This window comes from Etheostoma spectabile, chromosome 11 (assembly GCF_008692095.1).
Source record: "Etheostoma spectabile isolate EspeVRDwgs_2016 chromosome 11, UIUC_Espe_1.0, whole genome shotgun sequence".
Classification (NCBI taxonomy): Eukaryota; Metazoa; Chordata; class Actinopteri; order Perciformes; family Percidae; genus Etheostoma; species Etheostoma spectabile.
Window position 1 is genome coordinate 2,301,752 of NC_045743.1, and position 20,112 is coordinate 2,321,863.

The following is a 20,112-nucleotide window of genomic DNA, read 5'->3' on the forward strand; positions in this document are numbered from 1 at the left end:
ATTACAATGTGTAAAAGTTACATATAGTCACTTTAAGTTTATATTTCAATTAACATAATATCCCCTATTCCATTGCTTTGCGTGTATATTGTTTGTCTCTGCATTGCATTTCGAAAATAGTACCCGACAATGCTGTTTTTTTAAAACTAAAATGAATAGCCTTTATTGTGTTTTAGAGTGTCTTTGTAATATGTTTAAAAAAAAAAAAATCGAACAAAACTGTTTTCTGTCCAAATTCACTATTGTAGGTTGCTAAAAGATTGCTTTGAAAAATGTTGTATGTCTTTTTTTGTTTTTGTCTCTTTAATCCTACTGCTGTCTTTTATTTATTTGTTTTGTTAAAAACGTGTATTTTCCATAGATGGTTTTAATGTTTATTTTTTGAAAGCCTTGTTTCCTCGTTTCCGACAAAACCCTGTGTAGCTCACAGACCGTTATTAATCGGTCTACGGTGTAGCTCAACCCATAGACATAATAAAGATATATATATGTCTATGGCTCAACCTCTTTGGCTTCATGAAGCTCGAGCCGCGTATCCGGGGCGGAGCCACAGCAGACAGGCCACGCCCTGTCCAGGTCAGACCCCTGAGGCATTCAGGTGCCCTCAGAAACGGCAGAATCAAAAGATCAGGATACAATTAATGTTCAAAATAAATGATAAACTTTGCATATGAAAACACCAAGCCTACCAAATAAACAATGAATGTAGAGGGTTTGAAGTACTTAATTTTGATTTATTAATGTATTTATATTAAATATATATATATACATCCACATGTTTCTTCATCGTGTTGGTAGAAACCAAACATTATATATATATATATATATACACAACTAAAAATTCAAATTTAAATTACCTATCTGAATTTAGTGATGTAGTATTTTGTAATGCAAAATACATCTTACCAGTCTGTATAAAATGCACTGAACAACTTTCATCTAAAATGTATGTTCATGATTTATATGACTCTTTCTAAATTTATATTTATGCTGAGACGGATTGTCACATTGTCGGGTTTATCATCTCAAATGCACCACTGTTTCAAATCATGAGTGGAAGCACAGTACATTCCTTGTCTTTATATCAACTTTGCTACAGTGTCCTTTTCTGTCTGAGTGGTGCACTCTGTCTTTACTGCATGTAAAGGCAACATATTGCCTTCATAATTCATATGGTGTCAATGAATGCCCTACTCCGAGGAGTCACAGGTCTAAAATTTAATTCTTAAAATACAACCTTGTTTTTTTTGGTCTTTGCAGTTTTAGTGCCATCAGTTGTTGTTTTTTTCTTTTCTTTTGTGTGTGAGTCTTATAGGTGAGTTGTGCAGACGATCTCAGGAGCAGTAGTCTGGTCTTTAGCTGATTTCCCATCATCCTCTGGAAGAGGCATTGGGGTCCATGGCCACCTGAACCTGGAAGCCAGATGAGGAGAGGTGCATTATTCAGGTGGCACATACACAATGATGTTTCATTTTACATTGTACAAATCGTGTTCTATATTTTAATATGTATTTGACACCTTTTTGGTTCTTCGTTTTCAGCTGCTGTCTCTGTTCTTGTGTCAAAGCATCCATTTAAAACATAGCCCTTGTGTGTTTCATTCATTCATGCACTGTGCTTATTGTCATGCACTAAATCACCATGTCAAATTCCTTGTATGTGCAGCAAACCTACTTAGAAATTAAACTGTTTCTGATTCTTCTGATAGCTTGTTGTGTGCATAAGAATAGTTTTGTTCATTTCAAAGATCCATTCTCAGATTTGTAGACTTTTCCAATGCTAAACGATAGGGGTGGGAACCGTTTCCCAACTCACAATTCAATTCCGATTTGTTTCTTAATCATTTGTCGATGCATCTCGATGCAATTTTTATGTACATTTCCATGCGTGATTTTTAAAAATATACAAATAAATCTGAGTTTGTTAGATTTTGACATATGCAGTATTTGTCACACAAAAGATGTAATGAAATGTTTTGTCTACTGGGGTTTTTATTTTGTACTCATTTAATGCTTAAGCCTTAAACGTGCATGTGAAAGTCTCCTTCTCTCACAGAAATCTTCCAATTCTCCACCTTTGAATATGACTGAGCCTCTGACGTGGCTCAGTCATATTCAAAGGTGGAGAATTGGCTTCTTAGAACATGAGGTGGTCAGATGTCATGTGATAGAAGTAGATGAACAACCTTTATGTATTTTATGTCTTATTAGATCATGTGTACCGGCATGTATACATTTTTTTTCTCCTTTTGGCCATTTGTGTGTTTTTTTCTGCACTCTTGCCTAAACTCTAAGTTGTTGTCCATTATTCCGTCCGTTTTCAGTCACTCTGTTTTCTTATTTGTACTTGTCTGGAGACAGTAACTTTTAAGTAAAGATCAATACATTTAAAAAAAAGAATTTTTTTAATTTATCAGAATCGAGCATTGAATCGTTTTAGAGAGAATCGGGATGCATCAAAGAATAGATTATTTTACCCACCCCTACTAAAAACAAGAGTATATGGCTGCAGCCTGGAGCGTCCCATGTCATCCGTCCCGTCTCCTGCGGTCCCGTCTCATGCGGAGTTGTGTCCAACGGTAATTCCAGAGGGTCAAAAATACGAAATCGCGAACAATTTTCCAGATGGAGTCACGGGTAAATTCGTGACCACATGTGTTGCAATCATTTGAAAAAACGTTCAAAACTGTTAAAGTAACAATTTTGCCACACACGAATTTACCCGTGACTCCATCTGGAAAATTATTCGCGATTTTGTATTTTTGACCCTCTGAATTTGCCGTTGGACACACCTCCGCATGAGACGGGACCGCATGAGACGGGACGGATGACACGGGACGCTCCAGGCTGCAGCCATACCCATCTCACTAAAAAAACTGTATCACCACTCAAATGTGCAGACTGACCGCTGTGTTAGCGCCATCTGCTGGATGGTGTCAGGCAGCGGCTGTTGGAAGGTCTCTGGCAGGAAGACGCAGACCAGAACACTGAGCACAGAGAGGGAACCCACGACGATCCATGGCAGGAACTCATTGAACACAGCTGGAGACAAAAGCAAACCAGATCAATGAGTTCATTCTTTGTACCGACACATACCCTTATAAGCACTACATTCATCCAAATTCCCAAAAGAATGGATACATGTCTTGAAACCGCACTAGATCATCAAACCAAAAATATAATGAAACTATACGTAGATGTATCCTCAGATTTTAAGCTGGAGACAAAAAAAGGAGACAAAAACTATGCACTATATAGTGCATAGTTTTTGTCTCCACCATGAATAATTCTAAGTAATAACAACAATTCTATCGGTGCATCCACGTGATGCAAGCCTTCCGTGATTGCTCTTCACCCCCACCCCTCCTCCACACAGTTACTATGTAGTTAAGGAGGACACAGAAGATTAAATCAACATGATGAACTCCTCAAAAGAGGTAATTATCTTAACTCAAGTTTCTGCGCACAACAAGTAGCCGGACAACAACAGTTTCTAAACACAGCCATGCTGAGAATTACAGAGTGAGTTTTGGAGAGCTGATCGTCTTATTTAGCTTTGTGTCAACTAATTTAGCAGTGGCTTGAATGTGACGGACGTTCTTTATTACATAAAGTTACGCACTAACGATTTAACTAAGAGCACCTGAGAAGTTTGTTTTTTGACATTTGGGTGAACTGACCTTTTAAAAGCCCACACTAAATGCATCCCAACAGGAGCCTCACAGCAACTAGCATTGACAATACCACTACTACGACAATTATTTTGATGTAATACGTTATTGCAGTATACATGCTCTATGTACTCCACAGTTTAAAGTTTGAAGTGAAAGGTCTCACCCAGCTGCAGCAGGTGCGGGGAAACAGAGGACCCCACTCTGGAGAACATGGCACAAGAGGACATTGCTGTGTTCCTGATGACTGTGGGAGACAGCTCACCAGTGAACATGTATAACACCCCAGCACCAGCCAGAAGGCCAAATTTACCGAGCAGCACCAGAGTCAGGGTGAGAGTTGGATACCCTGCAGGGAGGAGGAGGGCTGGAAGTTAACGGTGGGGAAAATAAACCATTTCTGAAGCACTGAACCATGAAGCAATAGACCACTCAATAAACCTCTTCCCCGAGTAGCAATCACGCAATCAGACCATAACTAGGCCTGGCGAGCCTGTCAAGCTTTGTATTTCTTGATATGTGTTGAATGTATGTTGCTGCAGTAAGAGAGATATTTTGTATAATAAGATTTAGGAGGTGACGTCGTGTTCTTAATTGTAAACTCTGTGTTTATCTATTCTAACATGAACTGCCATCGTTAGCATGCATGGCCACCAAGTGTATATATAATTGGTGCATGCTAACGATGGCAACTATGACACTACATGTCTGAAATTGAGAATCCATTGTTTGAAAAATGAGTAAGAATTACGATGATAAATCTGCATCCGTTATTGTTGCAAACTGCATATGTGGTGTGCAAGAACAAGAATCCATGACAGGCATAGCAACGGTAACCAAAGGGAATGGGGCTTAGTGAACAATAGAATTTGCAGAAAATTGTTTTGATTTTATTCAAAAACATGAATGTAATTCACAAAGAATGAAAGCGGTGGAGGTAGTGCAGCTAGCTTGTGCTAGTCTTACTCACTGTACAGAGTGATTTGGATGAGGAGCAGAGCTAGCGCCCCCAGCAGGGTGAAGCTGATGTACGACAGGCGGCGAGGAAGACTGCGTGCCGCCAGCCAACTGGCAGCGTATGCTGGGAGCTCAACAGCCGTCACCAGGAAGTAGTTCAGGAAAGGGTTGCCATAGAGACCAGACATATTGAATGATAGTCCAAAGTAGCTTACGCTCAAAGAAAACCTGTGAACAAGAATTAAATGTGTGCGCCCAGTAAGACTAGAGCAACAATATGAGTTAAAAGGTAATGTAAATGTAAACTAAAGGATTCATCCTCTGTAGAGCAGGAATGTAAAACTGAACATTAGATGCTGATATGTTATGTAATGCCTCATAGGACACAGAATCTGTGCAATTTCATTTCACACAGTGCAATATTTAATACATTAACCTTTCCATTACTGTGCAATATATTTATTTATTTAATATTAGTACTTAATCATTTAATTTCATCACTGTGCAATATTATTTATTGAGTGTTAACACTTATCTATGTTTACACAACGTGTATTCAAGCTGATTATATATGTATACAGTTTTTATTTGCTCTCCGGACTCAGGACTGTGCGCCAGCACCCCCCCGCCCCTCTTTTTTTTTCTCTTTTTTTTCTCGCACTACCCACACTTTATATCTTTGACTTTACATTTTTGATATTTTACACTGGTATATCTTAATTTTTACTTAAAATTTTTTGAATTGTTTGTGTTCTGTCAAACGGGTTGTTTCTAAGGGATGGGTTGCCAAATTTTTATATCTCTCGTAGGAAAGACAAACCACTAAAGTTCTTGAAATTCAGGGGAAAGTCTTGCAATGGAAACGTGTTTAAACCCACCAGATGAGCCAGAGAATAAAGGTAATCTGTCGAATGTTTGCAGTCCTCAACAGGTCCAGAAAATTGGGGGACTCTGCCTTCTCACTTGTTGCTTTTTCAACCTGTGGAGAGACAAAAACTGCAGTACAATGTATACCATGATTTAGTGCAGAGATCTTCAACAGGGGGTCCAGGGCCCCCTAGGGGTCCTCAGAGTTACTCCAGGGCCTAGAATAAATCCATGTGTCCAATGCATATTATTAGCAAATGTAAATCTGCCTATTTGATAATAGGTTTACTGGCCCATAGATGAGGTAGTCAATAAGGCCATCCATTCAATGTGCCACATGTATGTTTAGCATCAATATTAATTACAATTAATATTTGAATAGCTTAGTATTGTATGCAAAACATGTATCTATAGAGGCTTTAGACTGCCCTACAGGTTATTGTGAGGCCCAGGTTGATTTTTATGCAATTGGGGGGGTCCCTGCTCCGTCTCCTTTTTAGTTGGCCCTCGGCTTAAAAAGACATAGAAGACCCCCACTTTTTGTGTGCGAAACCAGACTCTTACGTTGGCTGAGAGGAAGATGACATGAGGAGCTTCCACTCGGTTCTCCAGAGCTGCGGACCTCAGCAGGAGTTCTGCTTCCTGAAAACGGCCACGAGACACCAACCAGCGAGGAGACTCTGAGATCAACCTGGTGGACAGACATTTGATGATGTTTTGGTTTAAATTGGGGAAGGACTCCGGCGCACCCGGGTTCATCCATTTGTGTTATATACAGACTCTTTCTCATTCATCAAGCTATGATGGGACTAACTTAAGGAGTATGTCCACCTAGGTTGGAAATTATCAGACAACCATGGCAAACATTTGTGAAAAAATGTTTTCCACTTTCGGGCTTTGGTCTAAATGTGTTTTCAGAATATGTGCGCGGGGCTTGAACATAACATGCAGTAGGGCGTTCCTTGAGTGAGGTGTTCCCAAGTGGTTGTCTGGGCAGGAAAGGCAGTTTGAGTCATAGATCCACGAAGGCTTATTAGACGGCAAACGGTTTATAATACACAGAGACAGGTGTTTAAAAAAGTGGAAAATTATCATATGAACTAATACTTTATTGTAAGGTAGAGAGTAGATATAAAGTGTTAATGTAACACAGTAATTTACTAGGAATGTGCACTTGCATGTATTTGATCCAAATGGGATTGCACCTAATTTTGGCAAGAATTGAACAAAATCAGGTACAAAATCAGGTTGCCAGTTGGAAAAGTTGGACAAATTCATTAACTTGTTCCTGACATATGTCATCTTGTCCTTTTATGTCATATAAAAATATAATTTGCAAACTAATTAATCAATTAGTACAAAAGATGCAGATACTGTATATCTTGTTCTGAGGTCAGCTTACCACCAGAGGGGGATACAGGCCAGGCCGGGCACAGCCATGGTCAGTGACAGGTGTCTCCAGCTCCTAACCAGGTAAGCGGTGACAGGCAGCACCATCATACCGAACACGTAGACCCAAGGCAAACACAGGTTTGAGAAGAGAACTCTAGTCGAACCGATCAGGATCTCTGAACCTGTGGAGGAAACGTTTCAAAAGTGTCAGCAAAAGACATTAACTTCTCTAATGGACCTTTTAGTTGTTTCTGTTGCACAAGGATAAAATAAAAATGACGTTATAAGTAGAAATATATCAGCCATCTTAGTGAAAGTTTGACAGGATGACAATCATTCATTGGCATTTATGAAAACAACTTTCTCAACAATACAAAACACTGATGTTTTCATATTCATTTTTGGGGTTTAAAGCACTGACTTTGTATGTATACAAGGTCAAAACAGACAGAAGAAGACAACGTTTGTGTCCTTATCAGTTTGGGCAGAGTCAACAACACAACAACAACACTGGAGCATGAAACCAGTGGAAAGAAGGATAAAAGCCAGCCCCACAGAATAAACTGAAAAAGCCATACCCAGAACAAACGCAGCTATGTAGCTGGTGATCTGACCAAGGCCCAGCAAAAAGAAGAGCATGGTGAAGACGGGCCAGGACGGAGCAAAGGCCACAGCACTGCTGAAGATGCTAAGCGCGGTGATGGCACCGAACAGAACAGGCTTCCTGCCAAATCTGAAATACAAATACAACAGAGTTAGATATTAATGTCAAAGAAGAGAGACTGTAGTAAGATCTTGGTGAAAGCATGATAGTTGTCCAGGTTTAAAGCAAACCGTGAAAGCTTGATGTTTTTTACTGTGGGTATGTACATGGTTTAGGTCTCTACATTTTAGGACTGTCAGTCATCCAAATTATTGTACATTTTCTCTAGATTTTTAGTTTTCCATGTATTGTAGAAGACCTTCATCTCTTTTCAGTGCTTGGTTAGCTCACAGCTAACTAGCTTGACGTCTCCAAACTCTGCAGCTGAGAACAGCAGTAAAAAGGGAAACAGTTTAAACTGAAACTGAAAGTACCGGTCAGAGATCTGTCCAGAGATGAAGCATCCGAACAGTCCTCCCATGAAGTACACAACAGAGGTCAGAGGCTGTTTCCACTGGTCCCTGCACACCAGGTTAAACTGGAAGACAAGGGACATTTGGGAATTCTGCAGCAGACATTGACACATTAGAGACAGTCATTGAGGGTCCTGCTCCTCTGAGCCTGGTTCTCTAATGTGATTCTCCTAAGAGCCAGGCTCTCTAGTCCATATGCTCCAAGCACAGTCCTACAGCATCAAGGTTCTTTAGATTATGGTCATTCAGTGTCCATTTCTTTAGAAATGGTTCTTAAATGTCCTGCTGCTTTAAGCAAAGTTCAGCAGAATCTGTCTCCTGTCTGCTTGGTCCTCCAGCATCAACCTCCTTAGAGCCAGGTCCTCCTTTGTGTAACTTCTGTGAGCTCAGTCCTGCTTCTCAGAACCTATACTTTGGTATCCATAATCTTAGAAATGGTCCTCCAGTGTCCGGTCCCTCAAAGCCTGGTAATTCAGTGTCCAGCTGTTCAGAGGCCTGTTCTCTAGGCTCCGGTTCCTACCTGTCCTGAATGCTGGTTTCAACACCCTCCATTTTGCTTGGTTTTGCTGGGGCTGTGACATTGTCTTGTCTATGGCCTGGTTTTTTCCTCTGGGCCATCTTCCTCAGCTTTTCTACCTCCCTGTGCCAACGGTTCGGATGCCAACCCAACATATGTCTCAGCCTCCCAAATGGAATCAAGCTAAGATAAACTTTACAGAGCTGCCTCAAAGCAGTACATGCACATAAATCACTTTATGGTGAGGGATTTGATTATGTTGCTTTTTGCTTTCTCTGTATGTATTGTATATTGTACAGTTATCTGCAGAGTACACTGTTTTGGCAGTTAGAGTACATGATATTGATGCATGTTACTATTTTGTACAAAAAAGTAATGAGACAAAACGTAAGCCAAAAGATGTAACTTTGAAAAGCTTTGGAAACTTAAAGTATATTTAATTCAATCACTTTTTCTCAGTGAACTCAAAAGGTCAAATCCTGTCAGAAGTAGTTTGCACTATGTCAACAGATTAGAATAGCACAACAGAAATTAATACACAGCTGCTTTTCTGTTTTACTGTAGCTGTTGTACAGTAGTCTAGAAAAGGTGGCATTACACCACACAGATATATGTGAATGCAGAAGAAACCATGCAGTAATTTCCAGTTTTATCAAGGTAAGTCAATGATTGGTAGCCGCTAAAAGAGGTCATGACGCATCAGTGTTTTACAGGTTGAAGCGGTTCTGAACAGATATTAATCTGGAGTCTAAACAGTAACCAACAGTAGATGAAGGAAGGAAGGTGTGTGTGTGTGTGTGTGTGTGTGTGTGTGTGTGTGTGTGTGTGTGGTGTGTGTGTGTTTTCCAAAATTCCAAATTAACAACAGATGCAGCAATAGCTCCGTACCTCAGTGACTACAGTAGACTGGTAGTGCTCAGTACTGTAGGTCCATCCATCTTTACAGCCCTCCTGCTTCAGGCTCGAGAGAAGAAACTCTGGCCCTGACAGGTTGTGGATTAGGTCCAGGCTGGGACTGGTTCCCAGAGCAGACAGGTTCTGCACCAGGTTCAGCTCATACCGGCTACAACTGCTCCTCTCAACCCGCCCAGCCACCTGCTGACCAGGAAAACAATATCCTCATTATTTCCAAATTGTGCTGCAGCAACAAGAGGTGCACCCAAGCAGACCACATCAGTTCTGACCTGCATAAAGATCACTTCCCGGATCCAAAGCTCAGAGTCAACGTTCAACTGCAGCTGCAAACTTCAGGGGAGTCAGGGCCAGCCTAACAAGTCTTTTATTTTTGATTTGTTTTTATTGAAAAGGACAATTGTGTCTTAAGTTCAATGTGCACTCTCTTTAAGCTTTGTTTTTGGTCTCCACCATCAACTGAGATAAAATATCTGGTACTTTAGCTGCTAAATCCTCCACTTTGTAGCAATAGTTCAGTTCTTTATTGTCCCTGCTGATGAATCTCATTTGCAGTCAGCTAAAAAAGAACAAATGAACAAAAACAAAAAACAATACAAAAACAAAAAGTACAAAAATATTTCCTGTACATACAATATACAGAAAACAACTATACACAATTCTACAGCAGCAATCTCTAAAAAATCTAAAGTAAGTGCACAAAGTTACAGGAAACAAAAGAGTTTTTATTCCTACTGCTCTTGAACTGGGGTACGCTGACGTGAAGGGGGGGGTGTCTTTGCAGGTCAAAGATAGCTGTTAAGAGGGTCTGTGGGACACCTATCACCTTACCAGCCACCTTCACAACATGGCAATCATGGTAAATGTAAGAACAGATTGAACAAAAGACTTATAAAACAAAGTAGTTGCTAACTGTGTATGTCTGCTGTTTGGTGCAAAGAAGGTAATGTACAGTGAGTTTATAGCTGAAAACAGCAGCTTGTTATGAAAAAAACAACGGTGTAATACAACATACCCTCACACATAAACAACATCATAAGTAGATTTTCAAAAACTCCCAAAACGACACATATGACTGCTCTATTCACTGCTGCATGGTGGTGGTTCAATCATGTGACCAAATCATGTGACGGTTCTGTTTAACATAATGGCTGCAGTTTTAGACACATAATAAACATTGTGAAACAGAACTAGTCAAGTTTAGGCACAAAAATACTACATCAGGGATTGGCTTAAAATATCTCACATAAAACTATTAAAATTAGGACCTGACGTGATGTCATTGCGACACATACCAAGGTCATAGGTGAAACTCAGTTCATTTCAAGATGACAGCTGACTTTTTGTTTCACATGGGACATAAACCCAGGTATACGGAGTGAAAGGTCCTGTGGATGTGATGTGTCCCGGCACAAGTGATTGGGAACAATGGGTTTCAGAGTGCATTGGTGCCGGTGCCACTGGGCACTTTACGCAGATCTTGGCGCTCTTATACTTTGTCACCTCATTTCCTCATTTCCTCTCGCAATTATTACTTCATCCACAAGAGATCGCTGGCTAACAAGAAACGTTACAGTCGGTTGTTATGAGCTGCTTGCTTAATCGACCCATATAGTTTTTTTCTGGGTGAGGACGCACTGCTGTAATAATAAAGTGTAAACTTAAACTGTAAGGTTATTAACCCAAAACCCAAAACAACAATACGCTAAAACACTTTGTAGCGCTGAGGGGAAATTCAGAGTAAAATGAACTTTGAGGAGAGATTAGGGTCAAGGTGATTAGGGTTAAGGTGGTTGTAATTAAAACCAAAACAAAGATCTTTTCCTACACCGAACCAAGTCCTGCTTGCGCATAAACCGTAACCATAACGTCATAAAATAAAAATTTGTATCTAATACAAATGATTCATGCCGATGATGAAGGGTTCAGATCCAAAAACACTTAAATGTGTTGATATGCACAAATAACTCATTTTAGAGGCTTTCAAAGTCAATTTAAAGTTTCAATGTTAGAGAAAAATATTTTTATTGCATTTAAAAATAGTTACATATTTGATTAAAGGTTGATAATGAAATAAAAGTCTTATTGTATTAATTACTTCATTCACTAGTTATTCAGTTTTGAACAGGCTTGAAACCCATTCTGAACATTCTGGTTCTGACCTGTACTGGGATGCTGGTCTGGATCCAGTCCTGGCTTAGGTTGCTACTGTCGGGGATGTAGCATTGGTGGGGGGGCGTTGCCAGCAGGAAGATGACGGCCAGAAGGTTGTATCCACTTGGGATGGTGGTGAGACAGAGCAGGAAGAAGGTTCTCTTCTGAAACGGGCCCCACGTCCCCAGGAACGACACTGACTCCTCATAGTCCTGCATTGTAGTGGACTCTACTCGGCTCGTATTTTTGATTTACATCAGCAGTCTATATTTTTCATCAGTTCATTCATTAAGTGCTATTATGTCCACTGAAGTATCTAACAATCAATGCACAAAGATCTATCTTAAAACTACAAATACTTTTAAAACTACATGTAGAAATATCACTCTGACAAAGTAATATAACAATAAGTTCAAAAGCTACCAATATATACGCAATACCACACAAGTAAGTACAAGTACTCTCTGTTATTACAAGTAAAACAACAATAAAAAACAGTTCTTCCACATCTAAGTACTACAATAAGTGGAAATTGTTTCCCTCTGAATACAAATGCTGTTAATACTCCTGTTGCAGCAGTCTGGATCCCTCTGAGGCTTCACACTTATCCCAGACAGGACACAAAAACTCCACCTCTCCTTCTCCTCCCCCTCTCCTCCTCTCAAAGGTCTGGGCTTATTGTGCAACTACTTGTTGCAATTCATGTTGGGAACATCTACACTTCATATCAGAAATAGACAGAGAGAGTGAGAGCAGGCTGGAGACTCCCCACCCTGCTCTCACTGTCTGTCTCCCCAATGGGGAGAAACGTTGTGTCCCTTTTGAAAGGTAAACATGAAGATTAGTGACACTTAATGAAGAAACAGCTAGGAAAAGAAAGCTCTGTTTTATTAAATAAGGTTGAAGCTATAACATGTTTTTAGACGTTTTGTACATAATTTCATTGAAAACATATTTGTCATACTTCAAATGTAATGTTTGTCTATTTATGAAGTAAAGGCAGAATATGCAATGAATGCAGAGAGGATCAGCTTACTTTTTGTAAACACACAGTGTTAAAAGTTGATCCCTTCTCTCATGGCTCAGAGCCAGAGAGAGAGAGAGAGAGAGAGAGAGAGTGAGCCCTCTTTCACACCAACAACCAGGGTGGGACTGGGGTTATCTGACCTGTGTTCAACCCTTCTTTTCGCAATTCAAACCAAGCCAGTCAACAAAAGTTGAAGCCTGGTCACGACAAGTTAGATTCAGCCTGGGTCACAACCATGTATATAAACACACAACCTGAGAGCAATGCATCAAATTACATTACGTGCTGGAAATGGGCATCGCAGTTTACACATCTTCCAACAGCTAACATTGTGGCATACTCCAGTCTAGCTGTACACAACCAGAACTAGTGCTATGTCGCTTCTTGTAGCTGTCATTGTCAATTGTAATGTAAAGGTATTGTTGTACACTATTGTATTGATGTAAGTTATTTTAAGACCTGAAAAATTGTATGTTGTATTTGCATTTCTACTTACTTTGTAATAAAATTATTTTATGAAATAGTGGCAGGACCAAATAAGCTATTTGCTTCCGCCTGCTCCTTTTTGAAGGTTTTGATTTTTTTGTTTTGTCTTGCAACATTGTTGATTGTTTGAAATAAATGAATAAATGTTGAAATTAAATTATACAAGAAGGCTCTCTGCAGAACTGTAAGTTTGGGCGAGGGAGGGAAGAGAGAGAGAGAGAGAGAGAGAGAGAGAGAGAGAGAGAGAGAGAGAGAGAGGTAAAGCATATTTTATGATCATAAACACAAACAAAAAACAATCAAATACTCAACAAATTTCGTGGGGACAGAATCTCTATTCTTCTACCCTGCATGCATTCATCATGCAGTTGCAGCAGTCAACAAGGAAGCCATTTTAACCATTTTAAGATGCGGGGAGAACATTTTGTCTTTGTTTGATATCAATTACAAGTAAAGTTAGACATTGTTGTCGGCTTCCTGACTCATTTTAAAAAATACAAAAAGACACAATAAACTGCATGCTGCAAATCAGTGGCTTGGGTGGTGCTCTATGTCAGAAAAATAAATTAAACTTATTTTCATACATTTGCGTTCTGACGAGAAAAGCAATGCATATCATACTTTTAAAACACACTTAATTAATGAACTTCTTTGCTTTAATAGACAATTGTACTGACCAAAGATATCTCTCAGGGAAATACCCTAACTAACATCACTAACATATTCTCCAATGTCGTGCCCTAAATTGACTTTTCACAGTAATCTGTTTTTTTGCCGACATGTAAACGTCTCACAGCAGGTCAGTTATTGTGTGTGTAGGTGTTGTCATGGCATTTACAGGGTCATGATAAGTGCCAGTTGGACGACGCAAGTGAAAACTCATCACCTTTTAACTGGCCAGATGATGTATTTCCACAAAGCAGGCGATACCACGCGAACAGTAAATGATTTAACCAGTTTAAAGCTTCCCATCCAGACCAGTTCTCTCTCTCTCTCTTTGTCTCTCCAGCCAATGACCTCAGATGGACTGGTTTGTTCAGGCTTTTCTACTGAAGAAGAAAAGGTCTCAGCAAGTTTCCGTCCACATGTAATCAACTCAAACCTGTTTTAGAGTAACAGTTTTCTTTTTAATGGCATTTATGAGTCAACATGTGCCTTCATGTTACAGTAATGTGTGTTGTGCCCGCTAGAGGGTACAGAAGAGAGTTATGTATACATAGTAACATAGTATAGTAATATTTTATGGCATATGGGAGATGTTGAGGTTTCAAACTGTTGTGTAACACCGTAAGTAAAAGTAGCAATGTAAATACTATGTTTAACATATTAGTTAATTTAAATTTATAGTATTAGCATCAAAATACACTACTAAAATACTCAAGTAAAGTACTATAAAAGCTTTGAATTGTACTTAGTCACATTGATTTCACAAGGCTTACTAATGTCACATCTGTGTCTCATGTGTTTTTGTTGATGACTCAAATCAAGCAAGGGCTGATATGAAGCATTCAGTGCTTAATTTAGCTACTTAGTTTTTCAGTAGTAGTAGTAGCAAAAAGTACTGAGGTCAATGCCTTAGAGCTGTATCAAAATCAAATAAGCTAATAACTTTATTTAAAAAGAATGCAGGACAGATGTATGTCAGCTTGTAAACAAATAAATCAAAGTTACAGAAAAAAAATAAGGAGAGAAATTTTACATAATCTCAACCTGACCAGTTTGTGTTTGCATATTTGCATCATCATCATAAAAAACAAGCTCTTAGAATACAAATTGTACATAAAGAAGTGGATGGGGGTGTTTCGCTTTTTAACACGTCAGCGGACGATTGAATGCTGCTGTTCTGAGCAAAATCTGAACGAAATATCTGTATTTCTTAAAGTCTTCTCTGAATTGTTTTTTGTTTTATTATGAATAGCTTTATGATCCCGTTAAGTTTCAAAATCATTTCTGAAACGTTGTAATGGTGAGGATGGATGTGCAGAGTCTCAGAAAACTGTTCCCACTGCTCTAATGTGTCACCACAGTTTAAAGCGACAGTTGAAAATGCCAGAATCCGAAGTAGAGTGTGAGACCTCTTCTCACAGCTCTCCCCTCCCCTATCTGTCACAGCGGCACATGTATGCACAGCCAATAGGAATGCTCTCTCTCTCTGAAATTACCTGTGATTGGCCAAAGTCTCTAGTCACAGGCTAGATTATCTAAAAGTGTGTTCCATACAAGTTGGATTGTCATTGTTATCATTAGCTCTAGCCAGCTTAACCATTGTTAGCAATGCCATTTTATAACAACGGATTACGCAGTTTACTGTGCTAACAAACACCGTAACAACATGCCCACAGATAGAATATGGACAGCGCTGCACGTACGACTTATAAATAACACAGAAGTGCTTATAACTGTATATTGCTACAACTTTTGCTACCGTTGACGCATGGAGCATCCATGTTGGATCTTTAGCTCGGGGTATTGTGTGGTTGTTTGAGTTCCAAGCTTGAAAATCTGAGGTCAGGGGGCATGTTTCCGACTTTGACCTCAGAAAATCCGACTTCCGAGCACAAATGGAACACATCGTAAAGCCTGAAAACAGAGCCAAGAGGAAGTACAGAAGTGTAGTTTTCTCTGAGACCACTTGAATTACAACAGGCTGAAAGATTATTATGACATTCATGTCCAACAATGCCAAAAATAAATTGCCTAAACAGCTTTGACGATTTTGGAAATCAGGATTTATTCTTTTTAAATATATTCAGTGAGGGGGAAAACACACAAAAAATGTCCAACTAAACACGTGTTAAAAACAACTCCTGTCTGGTTCTGAGTTGGGTCCTGTGTGCAGCTGTTTAGGTGAACGGCTCCTTTAAACACTTCCATTTGCATGCCCTCACACTCACACACTCACAATCTCAGTTTTCAGCAAAAACATTTTGACAGTTTAAACCAAATAGAAAAGTTTACATAATATCAACTCCAACTTTTCCATTTCATTCCAGTATTGCAATTCAGCCCCAGTATCAGCCCTTGGCCCGGTATCAAGACTTGACCAGTTTCAAGACTCGGTCCCAGTGTCAAGACTCGAATCCCATGTCAAGACTCTCAGGGCTCAGTATTGCTGATCGGGAAGCAGAGCAAATAGAAAAGCAGCAGCTGATCTGTACATTATTGCATCATGATGACATCATCAGACAGACAAGGAAGTTCAGTTAAAGAGTTCAGAGCTTCGTTTTTGAAAGTTCAGCAACATTTGAATTGACACTTTGTCTTCTTTTTACAGTTTGCATGTTGATGTGATGGATAACAGATACCGCACCATGAAACCAAAATACTGCATAGATAAACACACAAACACATATTGTCCTTAAATCTATTTGTTCATAATTGGAAGACTGAGATGCTTCAAGTTCTTCAGGAGGAGGCAGGAAGACAGACAGGAAAATATTGACCATGTGACACCATAGAAAATAAAAAATCACTTTCATTATACAAAGATTTCTGCTTGTTTTATTTCCAATGTATTTGATCCAGTCTAAAGTCTTGTCCACACATTGTTCCTTAAACTGTCTTTTCATTGGCATGGCTTTGACGTGTCAAACCAAAATGTTTAGATATAGACTTTGTAGGTCATTGCTTAAAAATAACCTTTGTGCACTCAATTTGTATGCTGTTCATTACACCATTTAATAACTTTAAGCTCGAAAAAATACTTTGAAAGGTTAATTACTAATTAAATAACTGCTTATAAATATGTTTTTGTATTTACAAAAATAGCAGCAATGAATTTACTGACATTTATTTGTAGATTTTCAAGTGCTTCCTTTAAAAAAAAAAAGATACTAGATTAGAGTACTAATACAACACTCACATGCCCATATGTTGTTTTAAAGAGTTATTGGTCAATATAATTGTTCCTCCTGTCCATACTGGCTGTAAATACACTGTGAACTTATCCTTTAAGTCTTTTTCACCACTTTAGATTCAACGCCCTTTCAACACTGACCGCTTCACGATGCATTCATGTGGTGTCGGTATAGACTAAAAAAAGAGTTCCAGACTGGGAAAAATGGAACAAGACTTATCGAGTTGACGTCATATTAAGCAGAAACATGGCGGACAAAAGGAAATCCTGGCTTGGTGATAAACACCCCCCCCTTCCCCCGGCCCCACACTTTACGCCACTGGCCTGACTTCTGCAACCACATACTGTCACTGAGATATCTTGCAAAATGACTGTGCAAAATGCAGTCACGGAACTTTACATGTGTGTTGTTGACATTAAAATGAAGGGCAAGGTCAAAAAAGGGTGTGGTCCGAGCAAGGCCGCTGGAAGAAGTAAGAAAGCCCCCCCCACCCCCCCCACCCCCCCACACACACACACACTTTACACACTGGCCCAATTTAGCCCCACGGCTGTTGTGACATCACAAGATGGTCACTATTATAAAGCTTCATACTAGATTTAAACTTGAGACAGTATGTTGTTTTAATGCTCTGAGCAATAAAATACAACATTTTTGTAGCATCCATGTTGTTCCCACATTACGACTTCCCAACTCAGGAAATGGGGCCATCCGAGAAGCACATAAATGCAGCACCATTTTCTCAGATGCTTTTGAATTAATTGATTGCAGAGAAGAACAAGTGACTCTCCCTTAGTTGAGCTAATTGGTTAAATTATTGAACTTACTGATAGCCAATAAGAGAAGCGCCTGCAAAGTGAAGTAGACTCTCAACAAACTCCCCCGTTACATCATCTTGGAGGCGGAGCTCTTACACCTCGTGTATAAGTTTAACGTGTTAAGTTTTTTATGGTTTCTCCTGGTTCTGTGAAGCTGTTTCACGACTGTCAAACAACCTTATGGAGGTCAAAAAAATGCTTGCAAAAGCAATCCACTAGCAACGTTGTTTGTTAGTAAACACAAGACCAACATTAGACAATTCTGCTAGTGCCCCCTAGAGACTGCAGGGTTCACTACACACAATGAAATTGATGGACAGGCAAAACAATATACTGACTTTAAGCAGGGAAAATCAGTTAATGTGACAAAATAATCAACTCAACTCAAATGTTCACTTATGAGCTTTCCCCTTAGCTTTCAAACCCACACGTGCGGCCATACTATCTATAAAAACAAAGCATTTAAGTCCTTCAAAGTTAAGTGTCTGGCAGGCTGCAAATGGTTAGACAACGTATTTCTCTGTACCAAGATGTCAAAAGTCAATATGTGATTGTATGTGGTGTGTTTAACAAGGTCCATGATAATAACAGGCTCCTGTCATAATAGGAATAACTGTATATACTGTATACCGAATATGTAACTACATATACTGTATACTGAATATATTGTGTGAAAGAGACCGGGAGAAAAACCCAAATATACCTCAGCCCCAAGAGACTGAATGAACAGTTGAAAAGTTCAGAATAAAGCTGGTATGTGGCAGTGATCATTTTGTCACACATAACTTGCTTATATTAAGATGTACATAGAGCCTTAAGAGCTAAAAGTAGCATGTGTATCCTGAGGGTGGCACTAGAGGAAAGGGTTTGTGTAATGTCTCTAGACCAGTATTAGATGGACGGACAGATCACACTGTTAATTGAAAGTTGTGAAAAAGTTTGGTGTGAATATGTTTTTAGATAAACTCTAAAAAAACTAAAAGCATCCAGAGAAGTGTTTATATTTAGTTTTACCTCATGGAGAGTGAATAAGCTTGTTAAATGTATTGATTAAGTAAAGTATTGAAAAACGAACACATTGTTGGTTTTGGTCTTTTCAAGGGATTTGGTGACAATAAGAACTATTTAGAAAAATGCTTGCCTTATCTTTCAATTTAGTTTTCTGCTGTACCCTTAGGAACGAGTTGAACATGAGTGCAGGGACGTCTGAGGGAGGACACCTGAGGCACATGAAGACATCTGCAGTAGTATTTGTTCATGAGGACGTCTGACATCAGGTTGGTGCTGGTTAGCTCCTCCAGCAGGAGCAAGAAGAGCGTCTGTTTTCAGAGGAGATTTGTTTAGACAAAAAAAAAACTCCTCCAAACTCTGAGGACCCGACACAACCAGACCTGACTAACTTGTCCACCTTTGTGTCTAGATTTCGGTTATCATTGAGACGTTTTTTAAATTCTGCTTGTCAATTCCAGTTCCTCACAAATCCTGGTTCTGATCCTTGTTACCTTGGTCAAAACAAAATACATTAAAAACAAACTACAGCTTTATTTTCAGTACATTTGGGCTGCCACAAAGAGATACTTTGGGGTGCTTTTTTGGTAAAAATGTCAAAGAAAGAAAAATATAAATATTCTCTACTGTATGTTTCCATACACAAGTTGAATGCTTTACTTTCTTTTGGATGTTTTGAATCTGGAGCATCAAAATGACAAATGGGGACATCAAAAAAGCGGCATACTGATTGTTTTTCCCCAAGACAACTTATTGCTTACTAAAAAATATTTTTCTTTATGTGTGGGAGCCTTTCAGCCACTGTTCCTTTGTGGTTTGGATAAAATCATCACAGGTTGCTGTTGAGTCAGTTGTGAAGTTTCAGACCCAAGAAGAAGATCCAGACAGAAGGAGGCGGGTCTGTCCTTTCAAGTTTCCTTTTGAAGGTTGCAGGTTTGAATCCTTGCAGCCTTGATGGCCGAGCTGATGTCTCTTCTCGACTCTTCCCTCTCTCCAATTAAAATGGAGGTCAAAGGTCAACAGTTTGACTCCTCACCACCAACGCTGCCATCAGTAGGGAGTGAAAAGGATTGATCCTTGGCTTGCTCTGATTGGTCCAGGAGCTGGACGCAGGAAGGAGGCGGTGAAGAGGGATGAAGTGGTTAGAGGACGAGGATGGAGAGAGATGGTAGGGGTTAGGGGTGAGGAGGTGGGAGTGAGGAGGGGGGAGGAGGAGAGAGAAGAAGAAGGTAGTGAGATGGTGGAGGTAAGGGAGGAGGGCGGCTGAGAAAATGGAGTGGAGAGGAAGGAGGGAGAGAGGGAGGGCTTCACCAAATCCTTCTTAGAAGGAG

The 20,112-nt window shown here is 39.5% G+C and overlaps 2 protein-coding genes across 8 annotated transcripts in view; both read right to left on the minus strand.

Moving 5' to 3' along the window:
• Positions 1-1,301: 1,301 nt before the first annotated feature.
• Positions 1,302-12,190, minus strand: LOC116698257 (solute carrier family 22 member 5). Of its 2 annotated transcripts, none has more exons than XM_032530085.1 (11): positions 11,594-12,190; positions 9,408-9,617; positions 7,964-8,067; positions 7,465-7,619; positions 6,897-7,068; positions 6,059-6,185; positions 5,506-5,606; positions 4,641-4,855; positions 3,837-4,019; positions 2,906-3,041; positions 1,302-1,412 (listed from the first exon to the last, which is right to left on the minus strand). In XM_032530085.1, the coding sequence occupies exons 1-11, from the start codon at positions 11,801-11,803 to the stop codon at positions 1,310-1,312; spliced, it is 1,716 nt and encodes a 571-aa protein (XP_032385976.1). In that variant the 5' UTR covers positions 11,804-12,190; the 3' UTR covers positions 1,302-1,309. The 2 variants fall into 2 exon arrangements, with proteins under 2 accessions (XP_032385976.1, XP_032385977.1); XM_032530086.1 differs by having other exon boundaries at positions 9,408-9,614; positions 11,594-12,188.
• Positions 12,191-15,317: 3,127 nt separating this feature from the next.
• znf385b (zinc finger protein 385B) overlaps positions 15,318-20,112 on the minus strand; it is a 56,672-nt gene continuing 51,877 nt past the window's right edge. For 5 of the 6 annotated variants that reach the window (XM_032529893.1, XM_032529890.1, XM_032529892.1 and 2 more), the window contains one exon: positions 15,318-20,101. In XM_032529893.1, coding sequence (XP_032385784.1) covers positions 19,832-20,101 — 270 coding nt within the window. In that variant the 3' untranslated portion in view covers positions 15,318-19,831. The remainder of the gene's footprint in view (positions 20,102-20,112) is intronic. The other variant, XM_032529889.1, reaches the window with a different exon arrangement.